The sequence below is a fragment of the Pyxicephalus adspersus genome, chromosome 3, assembly GCF_032062135.1.
Source record: "Pyxicephalus adspersus chromosome 3, UCB_Pads_2.0, whole genome shotgun sequence".
Taxonomy (NCBI): domain Eukaryota; kingdom Metazoa; phylum Chordata; class Amphibia; order Anura; family Pyxicephalidae; genus Pyxicephalus; species Pyxicephalus adspersus.
This window is the reverse complement of record NC_092860.1, coordinates 125371448-125398739: the sequence shown is the minus strand read 5'-3', so window position 1 is coordinate 125398739 and position 27292 is coordinate 125371448. Positions and strand designations below refer to the sequence as shown.

The 27292-nt window shown below is 37.3% G+C and overlaps 2 protein-coding genes across 3 annotated transcripts in view; one reads left to right on the top strand and one right to left on the bottom strand.

Moving 5' to 3' along the window:
* Positions 1-1243: 1243 nt before the first annotated feature.
* Positions 1244-9118, top strand: GNPDA2 (glucosamine-6-phosphate deaminase 2). Of its 2 annotated transcripts, none has more exons than XM_072406264.1 (7): positions 1244-1327; positions 3821-3982; positions 5028-5129; positions 6272-6454; positions 7132-7316; positions 7546-7720; positions 8485-9118. In XM_072406264.1, exons 2-7 carry the CDS (start codon positions 3859-3861, stop codon positions 8541-8543), a joined length of 828 nt encoding a protein of 275 aa, XP_072262365.1. In that variant the 5' UTR covers positions 1244-1327; positions 3821-3858; the 3' UTR covers positions 8544-9118. The 2 variants fall into 2 exon arrangements, with proteins under 2 accessions (XP_072262365.1, XP_072262366.1); XM_072406265.1 differs by lacking the exon at positions 1244-1327 and adding an exon at positions 1361-2945.
* Positions 9119-10578: 1460 nt separating this feature from the next.
* The window catches only part of GUF1 (GTP binding elongation factor GUF1), a gene marked incomplete in the record, with an annotated part of 22821 nt that continues 6107 nt past the window's right edge, over positions 10579-27292 (bottom strand). The window contains 12 exon segments of the mRNA XM_072406263.1: positions 10579-11007; positions 13021-13057; positions 13848-13967; positions 14555-14656; positions 16091-16224; positions 17659-17802; positions 19554-19686; positions 21037-21160; positions 22626-22765; positions 23001-23204; positions 24911-24975; positions 26143-26226. Of these exon segments, the coding sequence (XP_072262364.1) occupies positions 10870-11007; positions 13021-13057; positions 13848-13967; positions 14555-14656; positions 16091-16224; positions 17659-17802; positions 19554-19686; positions 21037-21160; positions 22626-22765; positions 23001-23204; positions 24911-24975; positions 26143-26226 (1425 nt within the window).

The window sequence follows — 27292 nt, the reverse complement described above, 5'->3', positions numbered from 1 at the left end:
GAAGGTGATACTGTTTGCTCCCTGCCCCTTCTGTACTTAGGTGACATGGCTTTAGATAAAAATAATATACCTCTAATTGTGTGTACAACTATTGTGAAAAAACACAGTTTAGCCATCTTTTGTCTATTGTACAGCGCCACAAAAGAGGATGACACAAAATTAAAGTGCAACTAAATCTACAAGGCACAACTATCACAGGGCACCATTTTCCTTCTGGATGATCTATGGCTATCCTGATTGCACATGCCGGAATGATGAAACTCTTATGGAGGCATGCTGGAGTTCATTTATCACTGGCACACGCAAGGGAATCTGGAAATGCCGTGTTACCCTGGCACCTAAAACTGACTCTGCAGCTTAGCTATGATTTCATAAACTTGGAGCGATCAGGCAGGAACATTGCCTGTCCCTTTCTGCAATAATGACCTGCCTTATTATACAAACTTTAGTTCCACTGTTATTATTCATCTCTTTGTAGTTCTTCATTGGCTTCCATTTCATCTCAGAATCAAATTCAAGCTCCTGTGCTCTGCCTTCAAATCCCTACACAGCTCTTGTCCCACTTACATTTCTGGCCTGATAAACAAATATTCCCCCAGCCTCTCTCTCCGCTCCTCCGATGACCTACTACTGACTTCCTCACTCATAACCTCATCGCACACACGACTCCAAGACTTTTCCAGAGCTGCCCCAACTCTCTGGAATGGTCTTCCTTGTCCTATTCAGCTTGCTCCCACTTTCTGCTCATTTAAAAAAGACCTCAAAACCTATTTTTTTTAAACTCGTCTACCCATCTTCTTCTGTCTCCTAAAACTCTTACTACTTCTCACTACTACATATCTCCCCTCCTATTGTGTGAAACATCCCCTACCTCCTAGATTGTAAGCTCTTCTGGACAGGGTCCTCTCCTTCTGTGTCACTGTGCGTCATTTGCAACCCCTATTTAATGTACAGCTTTGCGTAATAATTTGGTTCTGTAAATCCTGTTTAATATTATTATTAATAATATTATTATTTATAATAATAATAATCAGCATCATCATCACAATCGTTATCATGATAATAATAATATTAATATTATTAACAATATTAATAATAATAATAATAATAATAATAATATTAATCTGCAGTTATATCTTCTACCACACGATGGCGCCATATGACAACCATCGGCTTTATTTTAGCCATCACTTCCGCCAACCAAAGCACAGCCAGTTACGTCACACGTCCTGACGCTGACTTAGTGACAAGCAGGGCTCAGAAAGGCGAGGTCATGTGATATTTGTCAGGTGACCCGGTGTCAGATCCTGTGCAGGGAGAGGTGCAGGTATGGGGAGAGCTGTGTGGGGGTGGCTGTATGTTATGGTAGTGACAGTGGAGGGTTTGTCCCTGGGAGTGCTGCACAGACTCAGGACAGAGCTGCCGAGCCCATTGCTGCCAGGGTTACACTGTGCTGCCACTTCTTTGGCTTCCTGTAGCATAGTGGCCATGATAAGTCTTTGCTTGGAGACATCCCACTGTAGCTGCACTGTTGTCATCCCCAGCGTTGTCACCCCTAGCGTTGTCACACCCAGTGTTGTCACCCCCAGCGTTGTCACCCCCAGCGTTGTCACACCCAGCGTTGTCACCCCCAGCATTGTCACCCCCAGTGTTGTCACCTTGTAGGGATAGGATTGCTGTGTGTTGCGGGCAGGTCTTGTACATATCATGTAATAAGTGCAGAATGATATCTCAGTGATTGTGTTTATTGAGTTTTTCCCTTCTACATGTCACTGAGATTTATGGTGCCTGTGCAGGATTCTACTTGGGGAACAGATCTGGAGATAGGGCCTGCAGACCTATACGTAGATTTGTGTTGGCCGTAAATGTCACTGCTTAGATGAAAATTACTAATGGGCTTGTTCAGATTGTAAAGTGACGCTTCCATTGCACCTATAAAGAACAAAGTGACATTCATGGCATAGAGCTCTGCCTTGCATTGCAGCTCTTTGCTTCTGCAGCACCCGGCACTTTTATGGGGGAGTGTGTACATACTGCCATTTTAAATCTGTGTACACACCTCTACACTTTTCATGCTGCGTGCCTCATTCATGTGGCTATTCATCTTTATAAATGGAAATCTAAAAATGCAACATGGGGGATCTTTTTTATTTAACACAAAAGCAGAAGTTTGAACATATTGTAAAGTTTACTAATGCAATGAGATGTATGGCCGATATGCAACACCGCGCAAATTGTGTAAGGAACAGAGAAAAGTCTGGGTATACATAGAATGGGCAGATGTTTCCCTACCTGTCCTTAGCTAGTAAGCTGCAGATCTATGGGTAGCCTTATTGGAAACAAGTCCCTATAAGCCTAAAACAATGAACTGAATTTAGAGAAAACAACAGCAAAAAAATAGGTACATGGTGGTGGGAAAATTTGCTGCATGTTACTAAAACTTCCCAGCACGCAACGCAGCTGGGCACTACAGAAAACCTAAATATAACATAGACTGTAACCAAGCTGTACTGACATTCCTAGGCACCTCTGCTGAGTTATATGAGGACTGGTATACGGCAAGGAATACCTTAGATCAGCTGTTATCACCCTTTTTCCTGGAATAATTTATAGTTGTAAGATCTTTGGTAACCCCTGCTAAAACCAATTCATTAGGCGTCAGGTGGAAGAAATCCTCCTATTTTATCTGGCCAGTGGAAAGAATGCCAGGCATACAGTTATGATTGGAATGCCACCCTTACAGACAACTTTAGAAGATCATCGGTGTCATGCAGCTGTCCCTTCCACGTGGCTTTGGCACCAGAACTATGCAGGCGTCATCAAATAGGAGAATAAGGGAAATGCTGCAGTGGTGCTAAAATTGTAAGGAGGAAAAAACTATGAGTGGTATGCTTTTGTTATACACTTAAAAGTAAAATTTCTCCACAATGCCTATAGCTACAGAGGTGAGTAACAGCTTATTGTGAATGGTTTTACTACTTGCTTTGGATATAGAAATTATTTGCAAAGTCTGGGCACAGGTACACTTAAAGGGTACACCCATACATTAATTACAATTAGTTGCAATAAGAAAGCACAGCACCAGTCTCTTGCATTGTTTTGCATTAGTCCAACAAACCTTTTTTTCTTCTGTAGTTTAGTGACTTGAGGGGGTGACAAGGATTGCTAAAGGAAGTGCACTCACAATCACAGTGTTGAGAAGTTACAGTATGTACAATTTAACTTAAGAAGGGTTATATTGTTTGCAGCAGCGGTCGCAAACCGGTGGTACGTGGGAAACTTTTGGAAGTCTGCAGATCTGGCCGGTGCACCCCCCAGTAGGGTCAGGAGAAGGACTCTGCTGGGGGGATGCATCGGCCGGAGCCGCAGAGCATGTCCTCGGTCTCGGGGAGGTGGGCCCCAGTGCACCCCCCAGTGGGGTCAGGAGAAAGACCCTGCTGGGGGGGTGCACCGGCCAGAGCCGCGGAGCATCTCCCCAGGCTCAGACCTGCGTTGGGAAAGTGGGCTAGTCCTGGCATCATGACGTCACTTTGGGGGACGTTTCTTCTCCTTTGAGTGACTCGCTGCTCCTTGCAGGATACAATTCATACCTGGTGCACCTGATCTGACACAGCATAAGGATTGCATAGAATGGTATTTACCCTGACAGTGCACTCGTGATTCACCTTTCCAATAAAGCAAGAAATTTAGTACCCTAATTTTTTATATATACATATTTTCCAATCTACAGTGCATAAAAATGAAATTTTTCTATCAGGTTTATAGTGAGCCAACTCTACATCTTGTATTCAGCGTTTGCATATGTTGTTTGTGATTGCAGATTGGGAGCCGTATGCTGTGGATCTACTCTTCCCAAACATGAGACTCGTAATTCTCGATGACTATTCCCTGGCGAGCGAGTGGGCAGCAAAGTACATATGTAATCGTATCATCCAGTTCAACCCTGGACCTGACAAATACTTCACTCTCGGATTACCTACAGGTTATACTACGTTTTATATGATAGTTTTTTTTTTATTTTATTTAATTTTTTCTTTACAATTTGATTATTTTGCAATAATGCTCTTTTTTTTTAAGATCATGATTCTTGCATAAAATATGATTATTTATCTTGCTTTTCTAAGCAAATGTCAGGTCCTGTTTTCTCCCTATGGATGTAAAAAGAAAAAAAAATCTTGTATCTACTACACCTCTTAGTGTACAGGGTGCCTGGTCCCCAGGGTTCACTCTCTCTGTCATTCTCTATGTCTGTGTTCTGTAGTGATGTAAGGCCTTTGGATAAAACCAAACCTTGCATTGTATGACCAGGCATTCAGCACAACTAGAAGTCTGTTTAATGCAGCAGATTGCTCATCAGTATCTCCCCCATAGAGCTGAGGATGTCATGAGCTGAGGATGTCATGAGCTGAGGATGTCATGAGCTGAGGATGTCATGAGCTGAGGATGTCATGAGCTGAGGATGTCATGCATCCTAGGAGGCTCTTGGCTGCTCCTCCTGCGCATGCCGATCTCCGTTTTTCCACTAAGGGGTAAGAGATGCCGATCTCACACATGCGCAGTGAAATGGCTCTCTTTTTCCCCCCTTTACAGCGGCTACATCACCCAATCTCACACCTGCACACTGTGAGATCGTGTGACGTAGAACAAAGACTGTAAAAGAAGATTGGAGATGTCGGTGGGACGAAGAAGAATTCTAGTGATGCAGGACTGGATCGTGGCATCGTTGAGGGCCCTGTGGGATTAAAGGTAAGTGTGAGTTTTTTTTGTTTTTTGTGACTTTCGTTTAAAGGATATTTTATATATACATGTAAAATAAATCAGCTGATTTCAATAATCTTTTAATTTTGTGGTAGTGTCCACCTAATTGTTTTTAAATGGTATGTATAGTTTGAATGATATGGCAGCCATATCTGGTCATTATATATGCAGGCTTGCTTTTTGGCTTGCGGTGCTATTCAATGGTTGCACCACTTGAATAAATATTGTATGTGTATGAGCATTATAACCTGTATGTTTGTTTCCTACAGGTAGCACACCACTGGATTGTTACAAAAAACTTATTGAGTACCACAAAAATGGGGACTTATCTTTTAAATATGTGAAGACTTTTAACATGGATGAATATGTAGGTGAGTTGACTAAATCACTGGTACTAATTTAATATGTATTCAGATATAAATTTGGGGAGATAACTATACAGAACAGTGAAATGGCTGTAGCCGGACACATGACCAATGTATTAAGTGTATTGACCGTGGGGGAGAGATGGCTGTGAATTGTTTTTACAATTATAATTCATATTAGAACATGGGGAGACATTACTATAGATCAGGAGAGTAATGGGAAGAGCTATTCAGAGCTCTCCCAATCTAGTCATTGTGCAGTCACAGGTTGGGAGTGGGCAGGTGATAAAAGAAGCAGCAATATTTAGGTCATTTGTGGTCACATAGGTAAATACCATTACCATGACTTATGTTACAATGTCCACACAGGGAATGCTTCGGTTTAAATCTTAACTTGAACCTACATTCTTCAGAATTCATGTTCAGAGACATTCTAGTCAAATGATGCATTTGAATGAAATTGCAGCATTTGATAAAAAAGACTGTGCTTGAACTGCTTTGCTTGCAGTTTAAATGTATCCTAATATGACATCCTGGGCCTGATTTATTAAAGCTCTCCAAGGCTGGAGAGGATAGTTTTTTTTAGGAGTGAAGCTGGGTGAACCAGCAAATCTGGAATAGATCTGGTCCAGATTTGAAAACATTGGCAAAGGACTTTTAGGAAATCCAGGTTTGCTGGATCACCCAGCTTTACTGATGAAACTGTGTCCTCTCCATCCTTGGGGAGCTTAATAAATCAGGCCCACAGTGTGCAAAGAAACTCAGCCTCTTTATTGCCATATGTATTGTTCACTTAAAGTCACTTGGATTTTGGTTACATGTGTTTGACATGCATTTCAAATGCATGAAAACAATGTCTGTGGTCATAAATTTGCCCTAAATGTAAATCTACCACCTAATCCTGCCTAACCACTTCAAAACTAACCCAAAGTTTTCTCCTGAATTCTAAACTCTAACTTAAAGTGTATCTTTGAGTGTTAGATTAAAAGTGGGAAAGATAAGAACCATGGCTAGGTTTGTATTGCTGTATCAATTGAGGATAGTTATCCTTTATGTCCTGATGACTTTTGTCGCAAGGCCAGAAAGAAGGCAAAAAACTAAATGATACGTTTCTTGTGTCCTTGATCTATACATCTAATGTGTTATAGGACTGCCCAGGGACCACCCAGAGAGCTACCATTCATACATGTGGAACAACTTCTTCAAACATATCGATATTGACCCCAACAATGCTCACATTCTGGATGGGAATGCAGAAGATTTGCAGGCTGAATGTGATGAGTTTGAGAGGAAGATCAAAGAAGCTGGTGGCATTGAGCTGTTTGTTGGAGGTAATATTATTGAACCACCATTGTATGTTTAAATTGATGTTGTGTGATTGTCAAAATATTTATTTTATGACTCAATAGTAACATCTTATGTGCCAAAAACACCATAAAATCCAGTATGCATTTTTTTTTGCAAACCTTGTTTTTCTTTGATAATTGCTGGGTATATTGTCATTTTACAAACTAGGTGGGGTACTTATTGGGGCTTCACAAATGCAGATTAATTATGAAAGAAAATGATATTTGGAACAGTAAAGGGTTGTAAAATAGTGTAAATACCCCATTATGTTTGTCTAATCTGCATTTTCACACAGATTCTTGAGTCTCTTGACCCTGCACTGAGAATAGCTGTATTGGGGACCTGACATCCCTCCTGTAGACATGCAACAGTGTTTAGGCCTAGCAATCAGGCACCGCCACAGGGGGGGCTGGTCACATGCTTTTCCATATTTATCAATACATAATATTCCTTCTGGCTACAGCGGAGCAAGTAAGCATGAAGTAATTAACATTGGGTTGGGGGGACTTCCCAAAGACACTCTCACATTCACATGTATAGGCCAAGTGACAGTGTCTCCTAAATATGTATGTGAAGACTATATTTCTCTTTAGCATATATTTATGTGTATATAAAATAAAGTTTTGTTCATCTTTTCCAAACCTTTGCCTTACCCATCTAGGTATTGGTCCAGATGGTCATATTGCCTTTAATGAACCCGGTTCCAGTTTGGTATCCAGGACAAGATTAAAGACCTTGGCAATGGACACCATTTTGGCAAATGCTAAATATTTTGATGGAGATCTTTCTAAGGTCCCAACAATGGCATTAACAGTTGGTGTAGGGACAGTAATGGATGCCAAAGAGGTATGGAAAACATTTTGTTTAAATGCATGGAATAGTCACAAAGAATATAAATTACCTTTGTGTTTAACGCTTTTGTATGCGGTGACATCATTCAAGAGATTATAGTCTAGTGTTCAGTCTTGGCCACACATTTGGTTGATGTTGTTCTAATTTCTGTTTGTGTAATGTTTTTAATATTATTAATCATAATAATATTTACTGTATAAACAGCTTTGTTCTCTTTTGGCAGGTGATGATCCTCATTACAGGTGCACACAAAGCTTTTGCTTTGTACAAAGCTATAGAAGAGGGTGTGAATCACATGTGGACAGTCTCTGCTTTCCAGCAGCATCCTCGTACTATATTTGTCTGCGATGAAGATGCTACATTAGAGCTTAGAGTAAAAACAGTCAAATATTTTAAAGGTGTGTATGGTTTTAAGAGGTTTCCTTCCTCCATCCCAACGTCATTTGCCATGGCTGTTGAAGTGCCTTTGAATTAAAAAACAAATCCCAAAACTCCTGGGTATGAGAGAGCAAAAGGGTTTTTGAGTAGGAGACAGAACATAAGGAAGCATGCAACTCCCAACTGGCCAAATGTTAACTAATCTTGCGGACTGCTAAAATGTATTACAAATGTTTTTTTTTTTCAAACGTATAAACTTTCTGCGGTCTATTGACTAAAAAAAGTTTTGTTCACGTAATTAACTGTGCAAATATTCCTAATTTTTTCCAGTCATGTGAAATGCATATTTCCTTCTACTTATTTTATTTGCACACGTGTGGATGATTAAAGGAAAAAAAATCTCAGTTCTTTTAATAAATCAACCCATCTAAATGACAACAATACATTTTTGAGTCCAGTTTTACACCTAAGCAATGTGTTGCAGTGCTTATCTGTGTATTAACTTGCTTTGTGTTTAGGCAGTCTATTCATTATGAATGGCATGCCATTGCACCACAACGGATGGAAAAACTAGGGACCTGACCCATTTTTAGCAATACAAATACAACGCATAGTATGCACATTGTGGTGTAATGGCTAGGATTGCCGTTTAAAATAAAATGGCACAACATTGTAATGCAACACACTACTATAAATGGGTTGTAATTCCTGTCCTTACAAGAGTTAAGCTGTGTTGTGCATTATAACAGCACTGAATAAAATTATTCTTTTTATTTTTTCCAAGGTTTAATGCATGTACATAATAAACTAGTGGAGCCACTGCACAGCATGAAGAAGAACTGATATGTTCCAGTGGAGCTATGGAAATGCAGCTCTCAAACAAGTGGCTATGCAATCTGGTCTCAAAAAGTGTAACAATACTGTACTGTTAAGGTCCAATCTCCGCTTTGTTCATGTAACATTCCGTATCACATGAGATATCTTGGATGTAAGGCTGCACAGAATATGTGCTTGTTTACTCTATATAATCACTGACCTGGGTGTCTAAGGTCATCGACTATGTTGCCTTTTATTATATAATGTGAATATATTGCAGCCGCTTGATATTATTTAAAGCTACTATGTAAAACGAGTTTACATAAAACCTTTGCTTCCACAGACATGCAAGCTTTTATAGATGCCGGTCTCTAGCTAACTACATTGCTATACGTTATGAACAAGCTCTACACACTCCCTAAGCAGTCTTTGCTTGCTTCTTTTGCTTTTTTTTTGTTAACAAAAATGGTAACAGATTCCAACATTATGTTTTTTTTGTTTGACAGTTTAAAATTTCCAGGAAATTGTTATTCTGCAGTCAGATCTCTTTTCTAAAGAACATTATCTGCAGCTGTCTTATTTAATAAACAAGTTAGCTAATAGTGTTTGTGTCGTGTTCATCTGTCTCTAGAAAATGCCTAACGCACAACATTTTATATATTTAAAAAAAATGAAACAGTAAAATACACAACTAAAAATGTATAATTTGCTCTATTACCTGCCAAAGGATTTGTAATTATACACAGCCTGTATACAGTAATGTTTCCAATGTCCTCTCTACACCTGAAAACTGCTTACTGAATTGGCCTTATCACCTCTGTAATTAAGCTTGGGTGTAGGAAGCATTGGGACAAAACCAATGAGCAGAGTGACTAGCAAAGGAGTATTTTACATGAATGACAAATTGTTTAGGTACATACATATATTCAGTGCCTTGCCTTGAGTTCCATCAGTTCAGTACCAAAAATCACCAGAAAATAAATAAATCATGGGCAAAAGGGACTGGCTGAACAGGCAGCTATAGTCCACGCTTAGTATACAACTAATATGCAGTTACCATCTGTAATAACCAACATGAAGGACCAGAATACATTGGTATATCAGTGTTGTGTGCCCTTTGACAAAACAAAAGGCATTGGATGCTTTTTTATTAATAAACAGGATTTATATAGCACCAACATATTACACAGCGCTATACATTAAATATGTGTTGCAAATGACAGACAGATACATTCTAGGCGGAGGGAGAAGTAACACACAATAGGAGGGGGGATATGGAATGGTGGGAAGTAGTGAGGGTTTTAAAATAAAGAAAAAAGAGGTGTAGGCAAGTTTGAAAAGTTGGGTTTTGAGTGCTCTTTTAAATAGTGGAAAGTAGGAACAAGCCAAATAGGACGAGAAAAGCCATTCCATTGAGTCATGGCATCTCTAGAAAAGTCTTGGAGTCGTGTGTGTGTGTGTGTGTGTGTGTGTGTGTGTGTGATGAGGTTATGAGTGAGGAAGTTAGTAGTAGGTCATTGGAGGAGCAAAGAGAGGGGCTAGGGGAGTATTTTTTTTACCAGGTTAAAAGGTAAGTGGGACAGGAACTGTGGAGATTTGAAGGCAAAGCACATGAGCTTGAATTTGATTCTAAGGTGAGGAGGAAGCCAATGAAGAGAACTACAAAGAATGAAATATTACTTAAACAATTACTAAAACAGCTAGTAAAGTTGTTTGAACACATGCTGGTGGATCCCCATGATCAATAAACCATTGACTGTCACTTTAAGCAGCTTCCAGGTATAAAGTTCTGGCATCTCTCATCACTGCTATAAACAACATCTGGCATCTTTCCTGTCTACATCCAAACCCAGATAGCATATTCATATTGATGTGAAGAGGTCACTGCTTTCTGGTAAATTGTAGTCATTCCTCTCCTGCCCGTCTTCATTTGAATTTTATGCTCCAGTTACGCTCCCTGTTGACGGTTTTACAACTGTTTTTTTTCCCCCCTAATGGAGATATATGGCTAGATCATGCTGGTCATACCAAACCAGGACACTGATACAGACACTAGGCAAAATTCCGGAAAATAAGCCCTCTTTATTGGAGGTTCCCCAATTTTATTTGTACAAAATGTTCAAGTAAATAGAGCTCAAACACAAAGGCCACATTCACATTTGTGTATCACTACAACATCTGGATCTATGTAGTGCCACCTATTGTGAATAGTTTTCCAACATACCAAGCTGTGTGTGTTTAGTTCATTGTACGGTCGTTCATTTTAAACCTGAGTCATACAGCATATGAACTGTAGAGGAAGCATGGACATCTGGTCATTGTAGATTGTTTGAAATATATGCAACATTTGGTGTTATTTGTCTGTCTGTCTTTTTAACACTGTGATAAATGCATCTTTTGGAACTTCCACATTGCCAATTTTCCTCATTTTCTTCTTGCCTTCAGCTTGCTTCTTGAGGAGCTTCATCTTTCTTGTAATATCACCCCCATACTGTGAAGAGATGTAAGACAATTCAGTTACTTCTATAATCTTAATGTGGCCATTTATGAAACACTTTTTTATTTGTCTATTTGTCCCCTCCTAGCTCGGTAGCTGGGTTTCTGTATAGTGAGCGTTCTGACTGCATAGGGAAAAAACAGGAAGACCAATAACTAATCAAAGCACAGCTTGTGGCCTCTCTGCAGCTGATATTTACTATGTATTTTTCTATACTGTTGGTGTATAGTCAGCCATCACTATATCACCGTTATTATCATGTGCAGAACCTCCATCATGGAGAATAGTAAGCAGAACCAAATCTCACTCCAAATCCCATGAGCCCAGCAATCACACCACAAGAAAACAGCTTTGAGACCATAGGCAGTGGCCTAGATACCCTCACATGTGCAATGTACACGGATATTTTTCAGGAATAATTCAAGAACAAAAATAACTTTTTCAATGTACTGTTCCGCTAAAATTGTATATTACTATATTAGAACTTTTCAGAATTCTCACTTTTTGAGTCCTGTACCACATTAAATGTCATCCTAAGTTTCACTCTACTAGTACTAATATTTCAATGTGTGGTAGATTTGGGAATTAGAATTCCTGAGCGTTTCCTATATAATTTTGGGCTCCATAGGTGAGATTTTAGCAGTTGAGTTTTGGGGCCCTCACACCTTATATTTATAATATATAACGCAATTCAATATGAGGATTTGGCACATGCAAAGATTTGGGGAATATATAAGGGCATTCAGGCAAAGAGATACTGCTGTTAGCCTTTCCAAGGCATACAAATGGCCAGGGGATGATCTATAGCGACGCTATCACTGTTGTGTAGAATTTGTTTATTCATAAGACTATGGGAAAAAGACACATTCACCCAAAAATAGAATGTCTTATATTTAGTATGTAAGCAAGATGGTTATATGGCAGAGATTTCCAACTAATAACAATAGCGTAGAAAAAGTTACTAGTGTTAAATGTGCATTGGTTTGGCATTTATTTTATGAAAACAAACTCAAAGTTAACTTTTTACTTTTGTTAATTCATTGCATTAAGTTCAGCTCAGTTGAAAAACAGGTGTTTTTGTTTGTTACTTCAAAGCCCAAAAGGTGTGAATGGAAAGTTTTAAAGGTTTGTTAAAAGTCTAGAACACTTCCCCAACTGAGCCATGTTCTGTAACATTGCCATGCAGTACTTTAATATTTAATAGGCTCAGAGACATTTATGGAAGAAAACTGTCAAGCTTCTCACGAGCTTCCGAGTAAGTGCTAAACAGATGCCAACCAAATTTCCAAAATGTAATTTTAAATTACCAAAAACAATAAAAGAAATGTCTGAAACACTTTGATCATTGTGAGAAAAGAAACAGATTACTTTGAATATCGAAATACATTTTTCTAAAGATACAGGCAGGGTATGGGTTTTTTTTTGCAAAATATATTAGATAAAGGATGCTCTCTTATTATTAGGATGCAGGGAGTACAGTCAGGTAAAACAAAGTAAAGAAAGGACTTGAGTTTGGGGCTCTTCAGTAGGTGTGTAGTGTTTACACAAGCATTTTTTGCAATTTCACACCTACGCACTATAACCCTTAATAAATCACAGTGTTCTTCCCAGATTTCTTTTTCAGCTGGGTGGGGAGAAGTTGTAGGTTGGTGGTCAAAAAGTGGGCAGGGCAACACATGACAAATTTAGTATTCCCAGTTGTTGTTCCAAAAGGAATCCGGTAACCCCTCCTAATTTGTCCTACTTTTCCATCAAGTTTGTATTATGCCTCAGCTATCCAGTGCCCCTGTACTGTGACCCACTTTTTTATGTAATCACTCAAAAACAGCTGGGTGGTTACTAAAAAGTGCCAGGTGGTGCACCCAGCTAAAAGGGGCTGGGGAGAACACTGTAGTGGATTGTCCAATGCAACTCACAACATTGCCATGTGGTATGGTGCACTGCATAGCTGATAACTAGGCTTATGTGCTTCTTTTTCTGTACAATAACCAAATAAGCATTACTTACGCATTTTGCCAAAACGTTCTTTCTGTAGGCTTTAATTCTGTAAAATTAAATTTAATATTTTTGAGATATTTTAAAAATAAGTAACAGATGCCAGTAAAAATGTCACTATATAATACAATATATCAATTGTACATTCCCTATTCTATGGGCTTATTCCAGCTAAAAAGTCCCTATTAAAAAAAATTAAAAAAACTGACTGCACAATTACAGAATAAGAATTCACAAACACACACACATATTTCAAAAATGTAACCTCTAAATCAATACTGAATGTCTTTTTTTTTTCCTTGTCTTGTGAAGTACAATATGCTCATCTAATCCAACATCTAGGTTCCTTGACTATTTTTGGGTTGGTGGGCACTAATCCAGTGCTGAAGATGTTCATATGGTCCCCTACTGTCTTACTGAGCTAAGAATCCTAAGAGGAACCCATCGCTGTACAGCTAATAGACAGTCATGTCTCCAAAAATAAAACCTTACATGGTAAAAACAAATGAGGGGCGAAGACTTGGTACTGAAGTATCACGTAACCACCTCTAAATTTGTAAAAAAGGCAGTTGGATAGGTGTTGCAGAAAGAGGGTGGGGTGTATTATTTGCCCATTTAACATGTGTACAAAGGTACCCTGATGTAATTCATTAACAAATCTCCGCCTCATAAAAATGGCATGGGTTCTAACAGTTCTCGATTTTATCTAAAAGGAAAAATGTTTTTCATAGCCCAATTATAACTAGTTCTTTCCATCATTTGCTTAAAGATATGAATATTTGCTGACAAAGATAAAGACAAAAATCAGAAAATGATTATTTAACTCTCCGTAGACTTACGTTTCTCTTGCGATGACCTTACTTCCAATTGCTGCTTGTACAGCGATTTCAAACAGTTGTCTTGGAATAGCATCTCGTAACTTTTCACAGATTGCTTTACCGACTGAATAGGCTTTTTCCCTGAATAACAGAAAATATATGTTTTTGCTTTTTACTTTTTATCATAGCCGCACAAAAAAACAATGCTCATACAGAAATTAGGCCCCAGTCACCCAATGTCCACCAATAAAACATACTTCTCTAACAGTGCAACCTGACTGCTCCCTTTATCTCAGCCTTGGCACACGGAGTGGTAGATAGTTTACCTATCTTTAAGTCTGTACCTGGTCTTGATCAAATTAGGTCAGATTTACACAATTCATTATTTGGCATACTGTGTGTAATGAATGCAGAAACAGCTGGAGGATGATCATATATTTGTGACACACTGCCACCAGACTAACTTGCTTTAAAAGTAATGATTACACACAATCATGACAAAAAAACAAAAGAAACACACCCTATATAAATTCTAAGGTTTTGCATATCAGGACATAATAAAATATCATCTGGTCTTTAGCAGGTCTTCAAAGGCAAATGTTGATAAACCTTAGAAACGCAGTGGAATGGCTACAGTTAGGTCATACTGCTGCTTTAGAAATGTATCATTTTTTTGTTTATACTACTAAAACTACTTATACTACTATTAAACTAGTAAGATTTCTTACCTATGTACTATGGTTACCAGTTCTTCCACTGAACGCCCATTCAATAAAATATCCATTCTGATTAGGTCAGCTGCTTGGTAACCTGCATCCTCATAATCAAAGCTGAAGATTCACAAAGAAATCATATCAGTTAGGCTACAGCTATGCAGGTTGTATTGGGTGAACAATGAAACTTCAATGCAACATGGTATTTTCAACAATGAATAAATAAACGAGAAACTGGTGGTAATGACATAAAATACACAATTGCTATTTTACCATTTACAAAACTATAAACAGTGTTCAACAACACTTTAAACAAAAGTAAAGTCCATATAGGAAGGCTTTTTCACTGGCAGGGGAGACTATTAAGTTTCCTTCTGCCCACTTGTCAGATTCCATATGGTTTATTGTCAGGATAATGTACCCCCTGTGCACATGTGCAGGAGATTTGTCATCCCCATCCAGCCAGAAGATGCAAATATGCACGGCACGCACTGCCGCAAAATCCTGAGTGCTAGCAGCAGATTTATTTAGCTTTATTAATCTTCTGCTTTAATAAGCAGTAAGTGTGAAGAAATCACTCCAAAACAACTTAAATTTTATTTCTTCACCCTAATTCCAGGGAGAATGGTAAAGAGCACAAATTTGGAGAGTGAAGGCCTAAAACAGGCACGCAGAATGCATTAAAACCATGACTGAGGTTTTAACTCCTTAGCAATCTAAATTTTCTTTAACCAGAGCCAAGAATATGGTAGTTGCCATATCTGGCTTGTTTTTTCAGGCTTGTCATGATTTTTTCTTTCATAACCCTTAGATTTATTGACCCAGAACAAATATGTACATATTGGGTGTCCTCATACCTGATGTACATTACATCTTATAAAGTAGTGAAAGATAGATAACAATAGCAGCCCATTCACCTTTCAAAACAAGTCTTCAATTACTGTATCTATATTTCTACCTATACAGGTAAATACTGGAGCATTTACCTCGTACTCCAGCAACCTCATTCTTTAGTAACGTTTTGTGCTCTAGTGACCACCTTGTGCTTCAGTGACCTCTTTATTCCCTTATTCCCATGACCCCCATGTCTCTGAACAAAAGCAACTCTTTGTGCTCCAGTGACCCTGTATTTTAGGAAATCTAATTTTGCTAAATATCTCACATTTGATTATCACTACAGGTCAGTATTTAGAAATGTTTAACAGAAACATTGTCTCTACTTTTTCTATTCCATTACTAAGCTTACACCAGTTGTGTGCAGTATGATGGCCCTAATTCTCTCCTGCTCTTTGGAGAGGATGATTAGGAATGTTCAAATGATGGTGACATACCTTATCGCTAGCTTTAGACAGGTTGAAATATATATATATATATATATATATATATATATATATATAGAACCTTCAAAGCGATAAACCGCAGCTACATCTGTAAGCAGGTATTTTATTTTGTATACACCTTCAATGTTTAGCCAAAAACAGAATTTCAAGGAAATATGTTGGTATTAACAAAATGAGAGATGTTTTGGGTTAGGAAAAATGTAGGACTTGCCTTGCATATCCAGATGACAAAGACTTTAAATTATCATAAAAATCCACCACAACTTCATTTAAAGGAAACATATATTTCAGCATTATCCTGTGCTCATCAATGTACACAAAACTTTTGTGTTCAGCACGCCTGGTCTGGAAACAAAAAAAATTGTGATGCATTTACATATTTAATTCTGGAAATTACAAAGCTTTACAAAATCCAATGAAAACCCCTCATTGGAAGGTGTTAGAAAAAAAAAAAGAGATGCAAATTTCTACAGTATAGAGTTTTATATCAGTCTTCCTATACGATTTCATATTCCAATATCAGACATTATCTAACAAGTTGTTTATTAAGCTATGCTTTGCATAGACAAATTTTACTATTGAAATGCAATTTCATTTATTCATTTGGATTAGGTATTTTTCAATTCAATTTCATTGATATTTCCAAGAAATACCAGATTTTCAAGGTATCAATCCACAGCAGCTGGTTTGACTCCTAGGGCTTGTTCAGACCTGTGTTTTTTTAAGCAGTTTTACCTCTCAAAAGCAGCTACAAGAAAAACAGTTACATTGGATAAATTGGCCTGTTCATTATCCTTCATTTGATAGGCAGCAGCATTTACATAAGGTTTTCTGGACGCATAAAGCAATGTCTGGAGCAGTTTGCTACCCTTGTCGCTTTAGATTTTAATGGGAACTGTTTTTTTTTTTTTTTTAACTGGGCTTAAAAAAAAAAAAAAGTCTTAAAAAACAGCTGGACAAGCAATTGCAAATGCCTGCTAAAAACAGGCATTTTTGCCTGAAAATAATCATGGACGACTAGCTGTGCATAGTACAGTGTTCCCCCAAGCACCTCTTAGCCGGGTGCACCACCCGGCACTTTTCAGTAACCGCCTGGCTGTTTTATGGTAGTTACTGAAGAGTTGGTCACAATACAGGGGCTGAACACTGCAGTAGACATCCAGGGAACATCCAATTGCCTCATGGAATCATTTTTTTCCCCTTTTGAAGCAAACTGTACCAGGGTTTTTTTGCCTTCCTCTGGACCAACTATGTCTTATAGGGTTTCATATCTGGGATATGTTTATTTCCCTAGTGATTGAACTTGATGGACTTATGTCTTTTTTCATCCTAACCTACTATGTAACTATGTATCTTTGAGAGGTAACAAGCACATTTCTTTTACTGCAGATCTGAACAAGCCCTTAGCTCAAAGTCTGGTGTACAAGGTTTTCTAGAACATCCTGTGTTCCATATTGTTCTGCATTCATTACATATCATTCTTCCTGTATACCATATTATTCTCTCTTTTAATTTATCATATCTTTACCATCAAAACCAAATCTCAAACTCCTCTTTAGCTTCAAATTACAACACTAACTAACAAGGACAGGAATACCTCACTAATTGGATGACCAAAAAAGAACAATAAGGTCCAATTCTCTCCAGTCAGCCCAGCTTTATAGAGCAGGCAGCTATTAAAACAAACATTTCTTTGCAACTATAGTATAATGACAAACAAAATAACTTCTATATAAATGATGCAAGATATTTTTTCAGAATAAAAAACAATGTACTAACCTGGCAAAGTGCCATTATCTTTCCAAAGTACTCATCAGGAGAAATGATTGTGCCCAGTATAATAGGTTCCCGGTATTCTGACACTACAGTTTTATCAGGAAACTCAGAAGGGTTTACAATAGTAATGACCTCGGCTCCATATTCCTAAACAATCAAAGAAACAGAATAGACATAACAAACTTTTGTAAGTTCTGTACAAAAATGATTGCATATCAATAGCTTTCAGCAAGAACTGGTCATGAATGTAACCAAGATGTAAAATTAGAGGTAGGTTCAGCAAAGTAACAAAGCAGAAATGAAACTTTAACCAAGTTTTTGAATGAAGTGAGGCAGAGGACGATTACCCACTGGGTTATTAAAGTGAACTGTAACAGGTGAGGTCAAGTGTCTAAGAAATATGAAGAATTTCTCTGCCATCCGCTCTCCCCGGGATTCACTTTGGCCAATGACACAAGAAGCCTGGATCTTAGATTAACAACAGCTGTCATGATCATGCTTGAGGCAGAGGAAACTAACAGAGAGGAACCTTTCAGCCACTGGCAGAAACTCTGGAAAATGTCAGTGGATAGATATTGAGATGATGGCTGACCTATAAAAGATAAAGCTGTATAGAATAAGGGGCAGAGAAGAAAACCATAAAAATATGCAGTGCACACAATGCTATTTAGAGCACAAGATTTTCTTTTTTGGAGAAAGTTTACATTTATGAAACATTTTATTTTATGTGACAAGGCTTTACCTGTTTATTCATTTATAGGTCCCTACATACAGTATAACAAGCTGTGCAGCTGATTGTTTATATTTGCCTATATTTTCTTGTAAATGTTCTTTGAAGAGTATTATTCAGAGATATATTTGCAAAGCAAGAAGAATCTATTATATTAAGGGGAGAACTGGGCTGGGGAATATTGAACCGCTGGGCCAGTACTAATAAAATATGATTTGCTAATGCTTCGCCTTTCTAAGAAAGATAAGTAAGGTTCCCTAATAGAGTATACCTCTATTAAAAAACTTTGAAATGGGTCTTTGATGAATTAAAGGAACCACATGAAACATTCATCACATGATTATTTACAAATTATTAAAACCAGATAATAGTCCGGGTTTGGACTTGTGCCATTGAACAGCGTTCTTAAAGTAGTAAACACAGCAATAAGTTGGACTAAGCAGGTAATCAAAAAAGGCGCTTGTCTCTCATATATGCCTGGCACGTTTCATGGCATCAGTGTCCACCTGCTACCTGTTTAGCCCTGTGATCCAAGTGGAAGGAAAGCTTTCAATACCAACTCTTTTTTGTAGCTTTCAGATGCTACAAGAAAACCACAAAGTAGGAGGATACTGGAGGATGAATACTAGCCCACAGAAATATGTCCCAATTAGGGACCAAGGGTTTTTTTAGGCCTCCTCTGATTATATTACAGGACAATGTTTCCAAGTATACTGGAAAATGATTTATTAGGAAATGTTACTATTACAGATTTAATTTTTTTACAATGCAAGCATGTCACTGGCAAATGTGTATTTTGTTGTAATAGAGTAGGAAATTGTTAGACTCTTTGCCTGTGTCCTTTTACGTCGTTTCCACACTTTTCATGATGCAATGCCGGATGCCTGATAACCCAATCACTAGGCTTGTAATGTGGTGATAGTATGGTGTGTGTGTGTGTTTCATAGCCCTGTGTAAGATTCAAATCAGCCCCAACAGACCTTAAAGTGGATTTAAACACTAAAAATACACTTTTCTTATTTGCTTCCTTTTGGTCTGCTAAACATGTCATTGATGATGTTTTGTTTAATTTGTTCAAAGTGCAAAAAAAAAAAAATCTTTTTGATTTTTTTGTATTACTACACAGATGAAATAATGGGTGGTGTATGTAGCTCTGCACACATCTTACCTTTATAAGTTTCTGTGATGACAGCACTGCTTTGTATGGGACTGTAGGTGACGTCATTATTACAGATGCATTGTATTCCTGCTCTAGTCGTTGGTTAAAAACCTCCATATGTAGAAGTCCAAGAAAACCCAACCTGTGCAAGTATATAGTTAATGACATGAATCATTTATGTAGTTACCCGGTCTGGAGAATTTAGGTGTGTGTTAACACAATCCCAAGGAGCAAAGACATCACTAATTATCTTAGAGAAGCAAGTCATCTGGGAGGGGTTATAAGGTCATTTTCAAACAATTTGAAGTCCATCATTCTACAGTGAGAAAGATTATTGACAAGTAAAAAAACATTTAAGGCAGTTGCCTATCTTCCCAGGACAAAATGTCCCAGAAAATGAATCCCAATGCCAGGCTGTGCAATGCACAAGATTCAGTTTTTAGTGAAATAAATATTGACCTAATGGAATCTGTTCTGGTTTAAACTTACACATGGAGATAGATTTAAATAATCTTAGAAGAGAAATTGCTAAGGACCAGATGATTTTTTTTTTTTTTTGTCCTGATACATAAAACTCTAGAGGGTGTATTTTCTTTTTCTCATGTGTAAGTGTTTCTGAATAATATATATATATATATATATATATATATATATATATATATATATTACATATATTATACAAACACACACATACATTTTATATTTATACTACCCTTTATCAGTGTTGCTGTGTTCCTCTTTGCTTTCATGGTTTCCAGCCTTTGGAACTGACTAGGTCTGTCCCCTGACCACCCTGATCTATGTCCTGTCCCTGACTCCAAAACTGCCTGGCAACTTTCATACTTGCCTTACAGCTGCCAGCACTGGTTTGTCTGTGGGCTGCGACTTGCAAGCTGTTCACAGCAAAGTTCCCTGTGGATTGCTATGGGTTTATATTGAAACATAGGATCATCTCCAAGCCTGTTCATAGCAAAGAAGCTTTAACATTTGCCAAACCTGCAGCAAACCTCAGACAGAGTTTTCTTATTACCAATGATGGACACCGAGCGGTTCCTTAGACTCTGGGTCTCAGACCTTTTTAGTGCTCACTTGCCCAATATACTACATAGAGCTCTCTCTACCTGTACCAATGTACTTACTGTGGATTCCGACCTCTATTCATGACGGCTATATTAGCAATGTCATATCAATACCCTCACTGCTTGTCTGATCAATATAACGACAATTGTTAGTGTAAAATATTGGAAAAAATGTATTTGTAGTCTTCACAAACTAGAACAAATTGTTTGCAAGTAGTAAATAATTTGAAGTCAGTTTTAATAATAACAATAGCAAATGTTTCCTTTAAGCTATAGTATGGAATTCCATACATCGAAAATCTCACTCTGGCTGATCAGTAAACGAATATTTTCCATTTACAAGATTTTACTGCTTGTCATTCTTTGCAGAAGTAAAAAAACTATATTGATATCCAATACCAGAGCCCACTAACCTCCAGCCAGCTCCAAGTGCTACACTGCTGTCCCGGGTAACAGACACGCTGGAATCGTTTAAAGTTAGCTTCTCCAAGGCGCTTTTCAAATTGTTATACTCTGATTGGTCCACAGGAAACATGCCTTTCACAACAGGAGACATATGAAATGAAAATTCCTGATTGTTTATCTCAAACTTTTTCATGCAAACACATTATCTCTGTATAGCATTCAGACTTGAGAAAAACAAACTTCAAAGACAAACTGAAGAGAGACTCTGCATGCATTATTTATCACCATTGCATATCAATCCGCAGTGCACCAACAATTTCTGACAATGTGGCAAAAACCTGTCATTGTTGGAGGTCCTAGTGCTGGCTTCTTTAGGTATAACAAATACTTGCTCCTGATACATGCATTTAAAGAAATATTTCGTGTAAAAAAAAAAAAAAAAAATTTGTAGTTTCAGATGTTTCTTTTTAAACAAAAATTCAGTAAGAATTATATAGGACTATATAGAAATTATATAAGACTTATTACCAAATTACAGGCACAGCATTCCTGTCGATTTTGCCATGATGCCTCCTGCCCAGCCCTGCAGAAGAAGCCTCACCATCAAAACTGCTGTTCATAGTACTAGTACAGCAGAAAACGTATTAAAGGTTAATAGGAAGGTGAGGGATACATTAATTAAACTTTTTGTTAATAAAAATTATGGTTTGATTACTGTACGTCCCTCCAACTTATTATGAGAACACACTTTTATTGGCTATGAAAAAGAGAGATGCAAAGGAGGCTGAGCAATCATGTGACCACCGCATTAAAAAGTTCATAAATAGGATACATAAGTGCATATACATTTATGTAATAAATATATTACAAGTATTACAAGCATTTTAAGGTGATAATATACATAATAAAGAACTTGAGAAGGAACATTTCAATGTAATCTTTTCCATAACAAAGCCACAGTGCAATTTTAGAGAAACACCATCCACTTCGGTGTGAAAAAATGGTCTCATAGATTCTGATAAATTAAATATATGCAACTTTCCTGTGCAGCCCCTGACGTTCATGCATGCCACTTCAAGCATGTCCGAGTACTACAAGAATAGATTCACCTTGCATCCCTGGGATCCCTACAAACTGGAATGTCATTTAAAGCCACTGCATGGTGTTGTCAGTTTAGCAAGGATGTAACCCATAGCTTCAATGAAAAAATGATGCTTGAACTTCTTTTCCATAGAGCAGCAAAGACTATGTGGACAATTAGTTATTCTGATTGTTAGGAAAGCTGATTTACAAAAGGGGCAGAGCTCAGAAGCTATTAAATTTGTATTACAATATATATACACAACCTGGTCATGTTTACAAAGTTGCTGGCTCCTATCCAATGCTGTGTATTTGGAGCTATAATCCAGGAGCAATAGTGATGGATATTGCAGTGTTGAATTGGGTTGCAACCAAGAAAGCCATGTCCTCCAACAATGTACATGTACTGTCAGACCTTGTCAGGGGTCAGAAATGCTTTTTTTGAATGCCTGGGTAAATTTGGCCTAAGGGGTTTGTATTACCTACTGAAGTTAAAAACAACAAACATTATTCTTACCTGCAAATACCATTGGCTTTGCAGCTTTAAACCCTGGCAGTGGCTCCACTGGCTGCTTGTAAAGATACAGCGTGTCTCCTATTTGTGCTTCTTGTACTTCTTTCATTCCAGCTACTAGGTACCCCACCTGACCAGGATACCTACAAAACAAATTACCAAAGAATAAATTCAAATGAGACGAAGCTGAATGCATAACATTTTTATAGATCAAACGCAATAAGCATAAAGAAACTCTATATACACACAGCAAGCATCATTAATAAAACACATTCATAAAAAGAATAAAAATAGGTTTTGTAAATGTACAAATACTGAAGCGCTACATAAAATCACATCAACTTGGAAACATAAAGATGATAATATAAAAATACTTACAATTTCTCAGCCGGCAATTCCTCGGGTGTCAGGAGGCCAACCTCATTCACCTCATAGCTCTTTCCAGAATGAGCAGCCACAATTTTACTGCCTTTGCTCACTTCCCCACCAAACAGTGCAATATTGGCTACCACTCCTCTATAAACATCAAAGGTGGAGTCAAACAGAAGGGCTTTAAGGGGGCTGTTCTCTTCAATTCTTGGCCTGAAACACAAAGAAACCAACTACTATTTGATACATTTATTATCTATTAGCATGAAGATATTTTACAACATTAAAGCAAAAATCACAGATAACCATCTTAATACGTGGCTGAGATATACATATGCCAAAGTATGTGTAATTCCTTTCCAACATTATGATTATGATGATTATGAAGTGGAACTAAGCTTAGTGATATATGCCTTAATCAGACAGGTAAGTACAGGTATTGCAGAACAAACGTCGCCTGTCCCTTTCTGCAAGAACCACCTACCTGAATTGTTCATGTTAAAAATAAGAGTTTCGTTCAATTCTGCCACACTGAATTACCCAAACAAGGAATAATGTTGGCGTTTTAGTTTTGCATTTTCTCGTGCCACCTTCCTGACACTTAAAACTAAAGCTATAAAGCTTAAAAAGGAGCTAATAGTGTCACGGTGGTACTTTACAATGAGGGCTGCTGTTCTAGGATAACTAGATTACTGACTGAAGAAGTGCTGAGGTTTTGCTCTTTGTGTGCATCCCACGACTTAATTGTATTTTTGAACTAACATGTAATTTAACTTTGTAAAGTTACATTTCTCATAATGGGTTAAGAAATAAGAACACAACCTGCAACTTTCTCTTTTGTGGAAAGCTCATGTACTTTTTAGCCAGTTACTGATGAAAAAAGTCAGCTAGGTGTTATCATATTAATACCTAGTATGACTGATTACAGTGGCTGATGATGGCTTTTGAATCATCAGGGAAGTTTTAGGAAAAATACATTCCTGAGCAATTTTATTATCATTTAGGTAAACTGTCAGACTACCAGAGCAATTCCTTTTTGTCATCTGGGCATTGATTATGTGCCACTGATTGAGCCCCCTTCAATGGAAATGCTTATGGTTAACTTAGCATTGTGCAAGTCAGTGTTTCCAAGTATGTTATTACGTTGCCTGGGAATTCAACTCAACTGTCTAACTGAAAGTGTATGATTAATAATATGCACACCCGCTTATCATTTAGAGAGGAATAATTCATAACCCTTTATCCAGTCTGATTGCAATCTCCTGCAACAGAAGAACTCTGCAGGAGGATGGTAACCTAGAACAGAATAACAAAGGGCGGCATTCCTCTTCATGTGCAGCCTGAAAACTATTTTTTCATGTGGCAGCTATCAATTTAGCATCATACAAAACTTAAAGGAAATATCCTGAAAGAAAGCTTTTCTGACTTCAGTATTTGCTGAACAGAATGTGCAGCTTAAAAATTATTTTACCTAGAAAAGTTTAGGATAATTCTTTTGAGGGAATATGGCTACTATGTAATTAATTTCCTATCCTGGAAATGCCAGTAGGCAGTCATGTTGATCCAACTGCTTAGAGTAAATCTTTTCATTTCATGAGCATGTTAACATAATGTTATAATCATTATCTGCTACATAAACTGTATTGAAGACAATTCTTCTTTACCTAAAATGTGTCTAAGCTGACTAAACAGAGCTGTTATGAATATGCAACTGTTAAAACTGTTTTAAGGGACATCCCTAACATCACTCACAGGAGGCTGCCTGTCCTGGAACTGCTTCCAGAAATAAAGCAATGGCAGCCTCCACTGTCCCAGTGACAGCCGTTTGACAAATTCCATTTACATAATAAAACAAAGAAGAGTAGAGAATAAGAATTGAGAAGACAACACAGTGCATCTGTTCAGACAGATATACTCACGATGGGAGCCTTCTAATGACTTCTTGAAGAACTCTCTCCACATTTGTTCCATACTTTGCAGAGATCTAAAAATACCAAAATAACAAATATTGTTGCATATTGTCTGCAAAATATGTATTGTAAAAATTTGGAAATGGTGTAATTTTTTTTATGTTGGTTTTAATATGTTCAGATAATAAATACTACTGTTTTATATTGATGTTTTAATAAAACGGATAAAAAATTAGTTCATAATTGATGTGATTTATGACTGCCTTGAAAATCTCATATATGTTTTTGGTTTATTTGTGTACTCTTCAATGATTGTATCTATGAATATAAAGGGTCTAATTACACTTCATAAATTGCATCAAAAACTTAAAAAAAAACACAAGACAGATATTTGCTAATGTAAAAAAAAATACATTACATTTTTCCCCAGCCACCTGGCTATCCTCCAGCCATAATATTCCTTCCTTAAAGAAATGTATGGGTCGATTCACAAATATCATCATTTTGTCAATTCCAATGAACCAAAAATACCAAATTACATTATCTTTAAAAATGGATTAGCACACATGCAGTGGAAGAATAGGCTTATAAGTAAGTTAAACATCATCTAGAAAATGTTGTCTTCATTAAAATGTTTGGTTGTGGTCATCATTTAAAATGCCCTACAATTATTACTTCCACCACAAACCATATTAAAAGATGCTATGTTCAGGTTCTGGATTGGATACATGGTGATTATAGTGCTTTGTTTTTTCTTGGCTTACCCTCCTTGGGTGGAATACTTTAAGGGGCCACTGCATTTAAATATGCAAAAAAGTCTGTTTGACATGTGATGTCTGTATTCTTTTTGCTTGGTCAACCCAACTTCACAGAGCGGTGTCTATTTTTTTTTCTAGATAAAAAGCATTTTAATATTTAGACCTGTCTGTACACACTATCTGCATGGAGTTTGCAAGTTTTCCCCATGTTTGAGTGGGTTTCCTCCGGGTACTCTGGTTTCCTCCCACATCCCAAAAACATGCAGTTATGTTAATCGGCTTCCACCAAATTGGCCTTAGATTGTACTAAAGACTTATGACTACGGTAGGGACATTGTGAGCCCCTTTGAGTGACAGATAGTGGCATGACTATGGACTTTGTACAGCGCTGCATAATATATTGGCGCAATATAAATACTGTTTAATATTATTAATCTAAAAGAGACCTAAAAAGACATAAAAACTGATGAAGTTTATACTCACCCGAATGCAATCGCTTGCTGGAATGTCAAACATTTTTTCAATTTGTTTTTCCACTCTCTCTGGATCTGCATTTTTCAAATCGATCTTGAAAAAAAAAATAATAAAAAAAAATCTATAGTGGTGGAAAGCTGTAAACTGCTGACGTGGTATATTCAATGCAGTATTTTGAAGATCTGAATGAATGTTGTAAGCAAAAAAATAAAGCTCCAATACATTTATCTAGTTAAACCTGGATATGAGGAAAGACAATATAAGCAAAGGGTCAGCTCCCTGTTTCATATCTCTTTTTTTTACAATTTTCTTCCTTAAATCATGGAAAATATAAAATGTTAGGTATGCACATGTAGTTTGCACATATTTTATGCATTTAGATTTTAAGCTCATTTGGGCAGGGTCCTTTTCTCCTGTGTCACTGTTTGTTTGTTTCTGTCTGTCATTTGCAACCCCTATTTAATGTACTGTGCTGCGTACTATGTTTGCATTTATAAATACTATTTAATAATAATGAATGCAAACTGTAGACTTTTTCTTAATAATCCTAACAATTTATTTTCATTATATCCCACTGACTTTGGAAAAGTTTCTGTGACATGGCTATAATACAACTTTTTAAATAGACCCCTAGTGTACACTGTACTATAGATACGGAAAAAAATGAATAGCAAAAAGTGCTTTAATACCATACCATATGTATCCTAAATTGATAATCATCTCTATTTATTTAAATGAAGTTGCTGATTGGCACTTCAAAAGTGCTGACCAGCAGCCATAAAATTTCTATGTGGCCACTGATCACCAGTTTTAAAAAAATGTGGAGATTGCAGCAGAAATAGCAATTAGGCATTTCAAACAAACAACACTGACCTCAATTGTGACCGATGGCATTATCGACTTTTAAAGTGGTACAGGGTATCTTGTGAATTTTAGGTTGGTGATCACTATTTTTTTTATTTTTTATTTCTTCCATAAAATCCTACCTGCTAGAAATTGATACTTTTTTTTTTTTTAAGTTAAGCTCAGCAAGTTTTATTTTTTGGATTTTTTGTTCTAACCACGTCTTGAAGGGATTAAGACAAAACTGTACTGTGTAAACTCTGCTCAGCCTAATAATCACTTAATTTACTAGGCTGCCAGCAAACTGCGCTCTCCT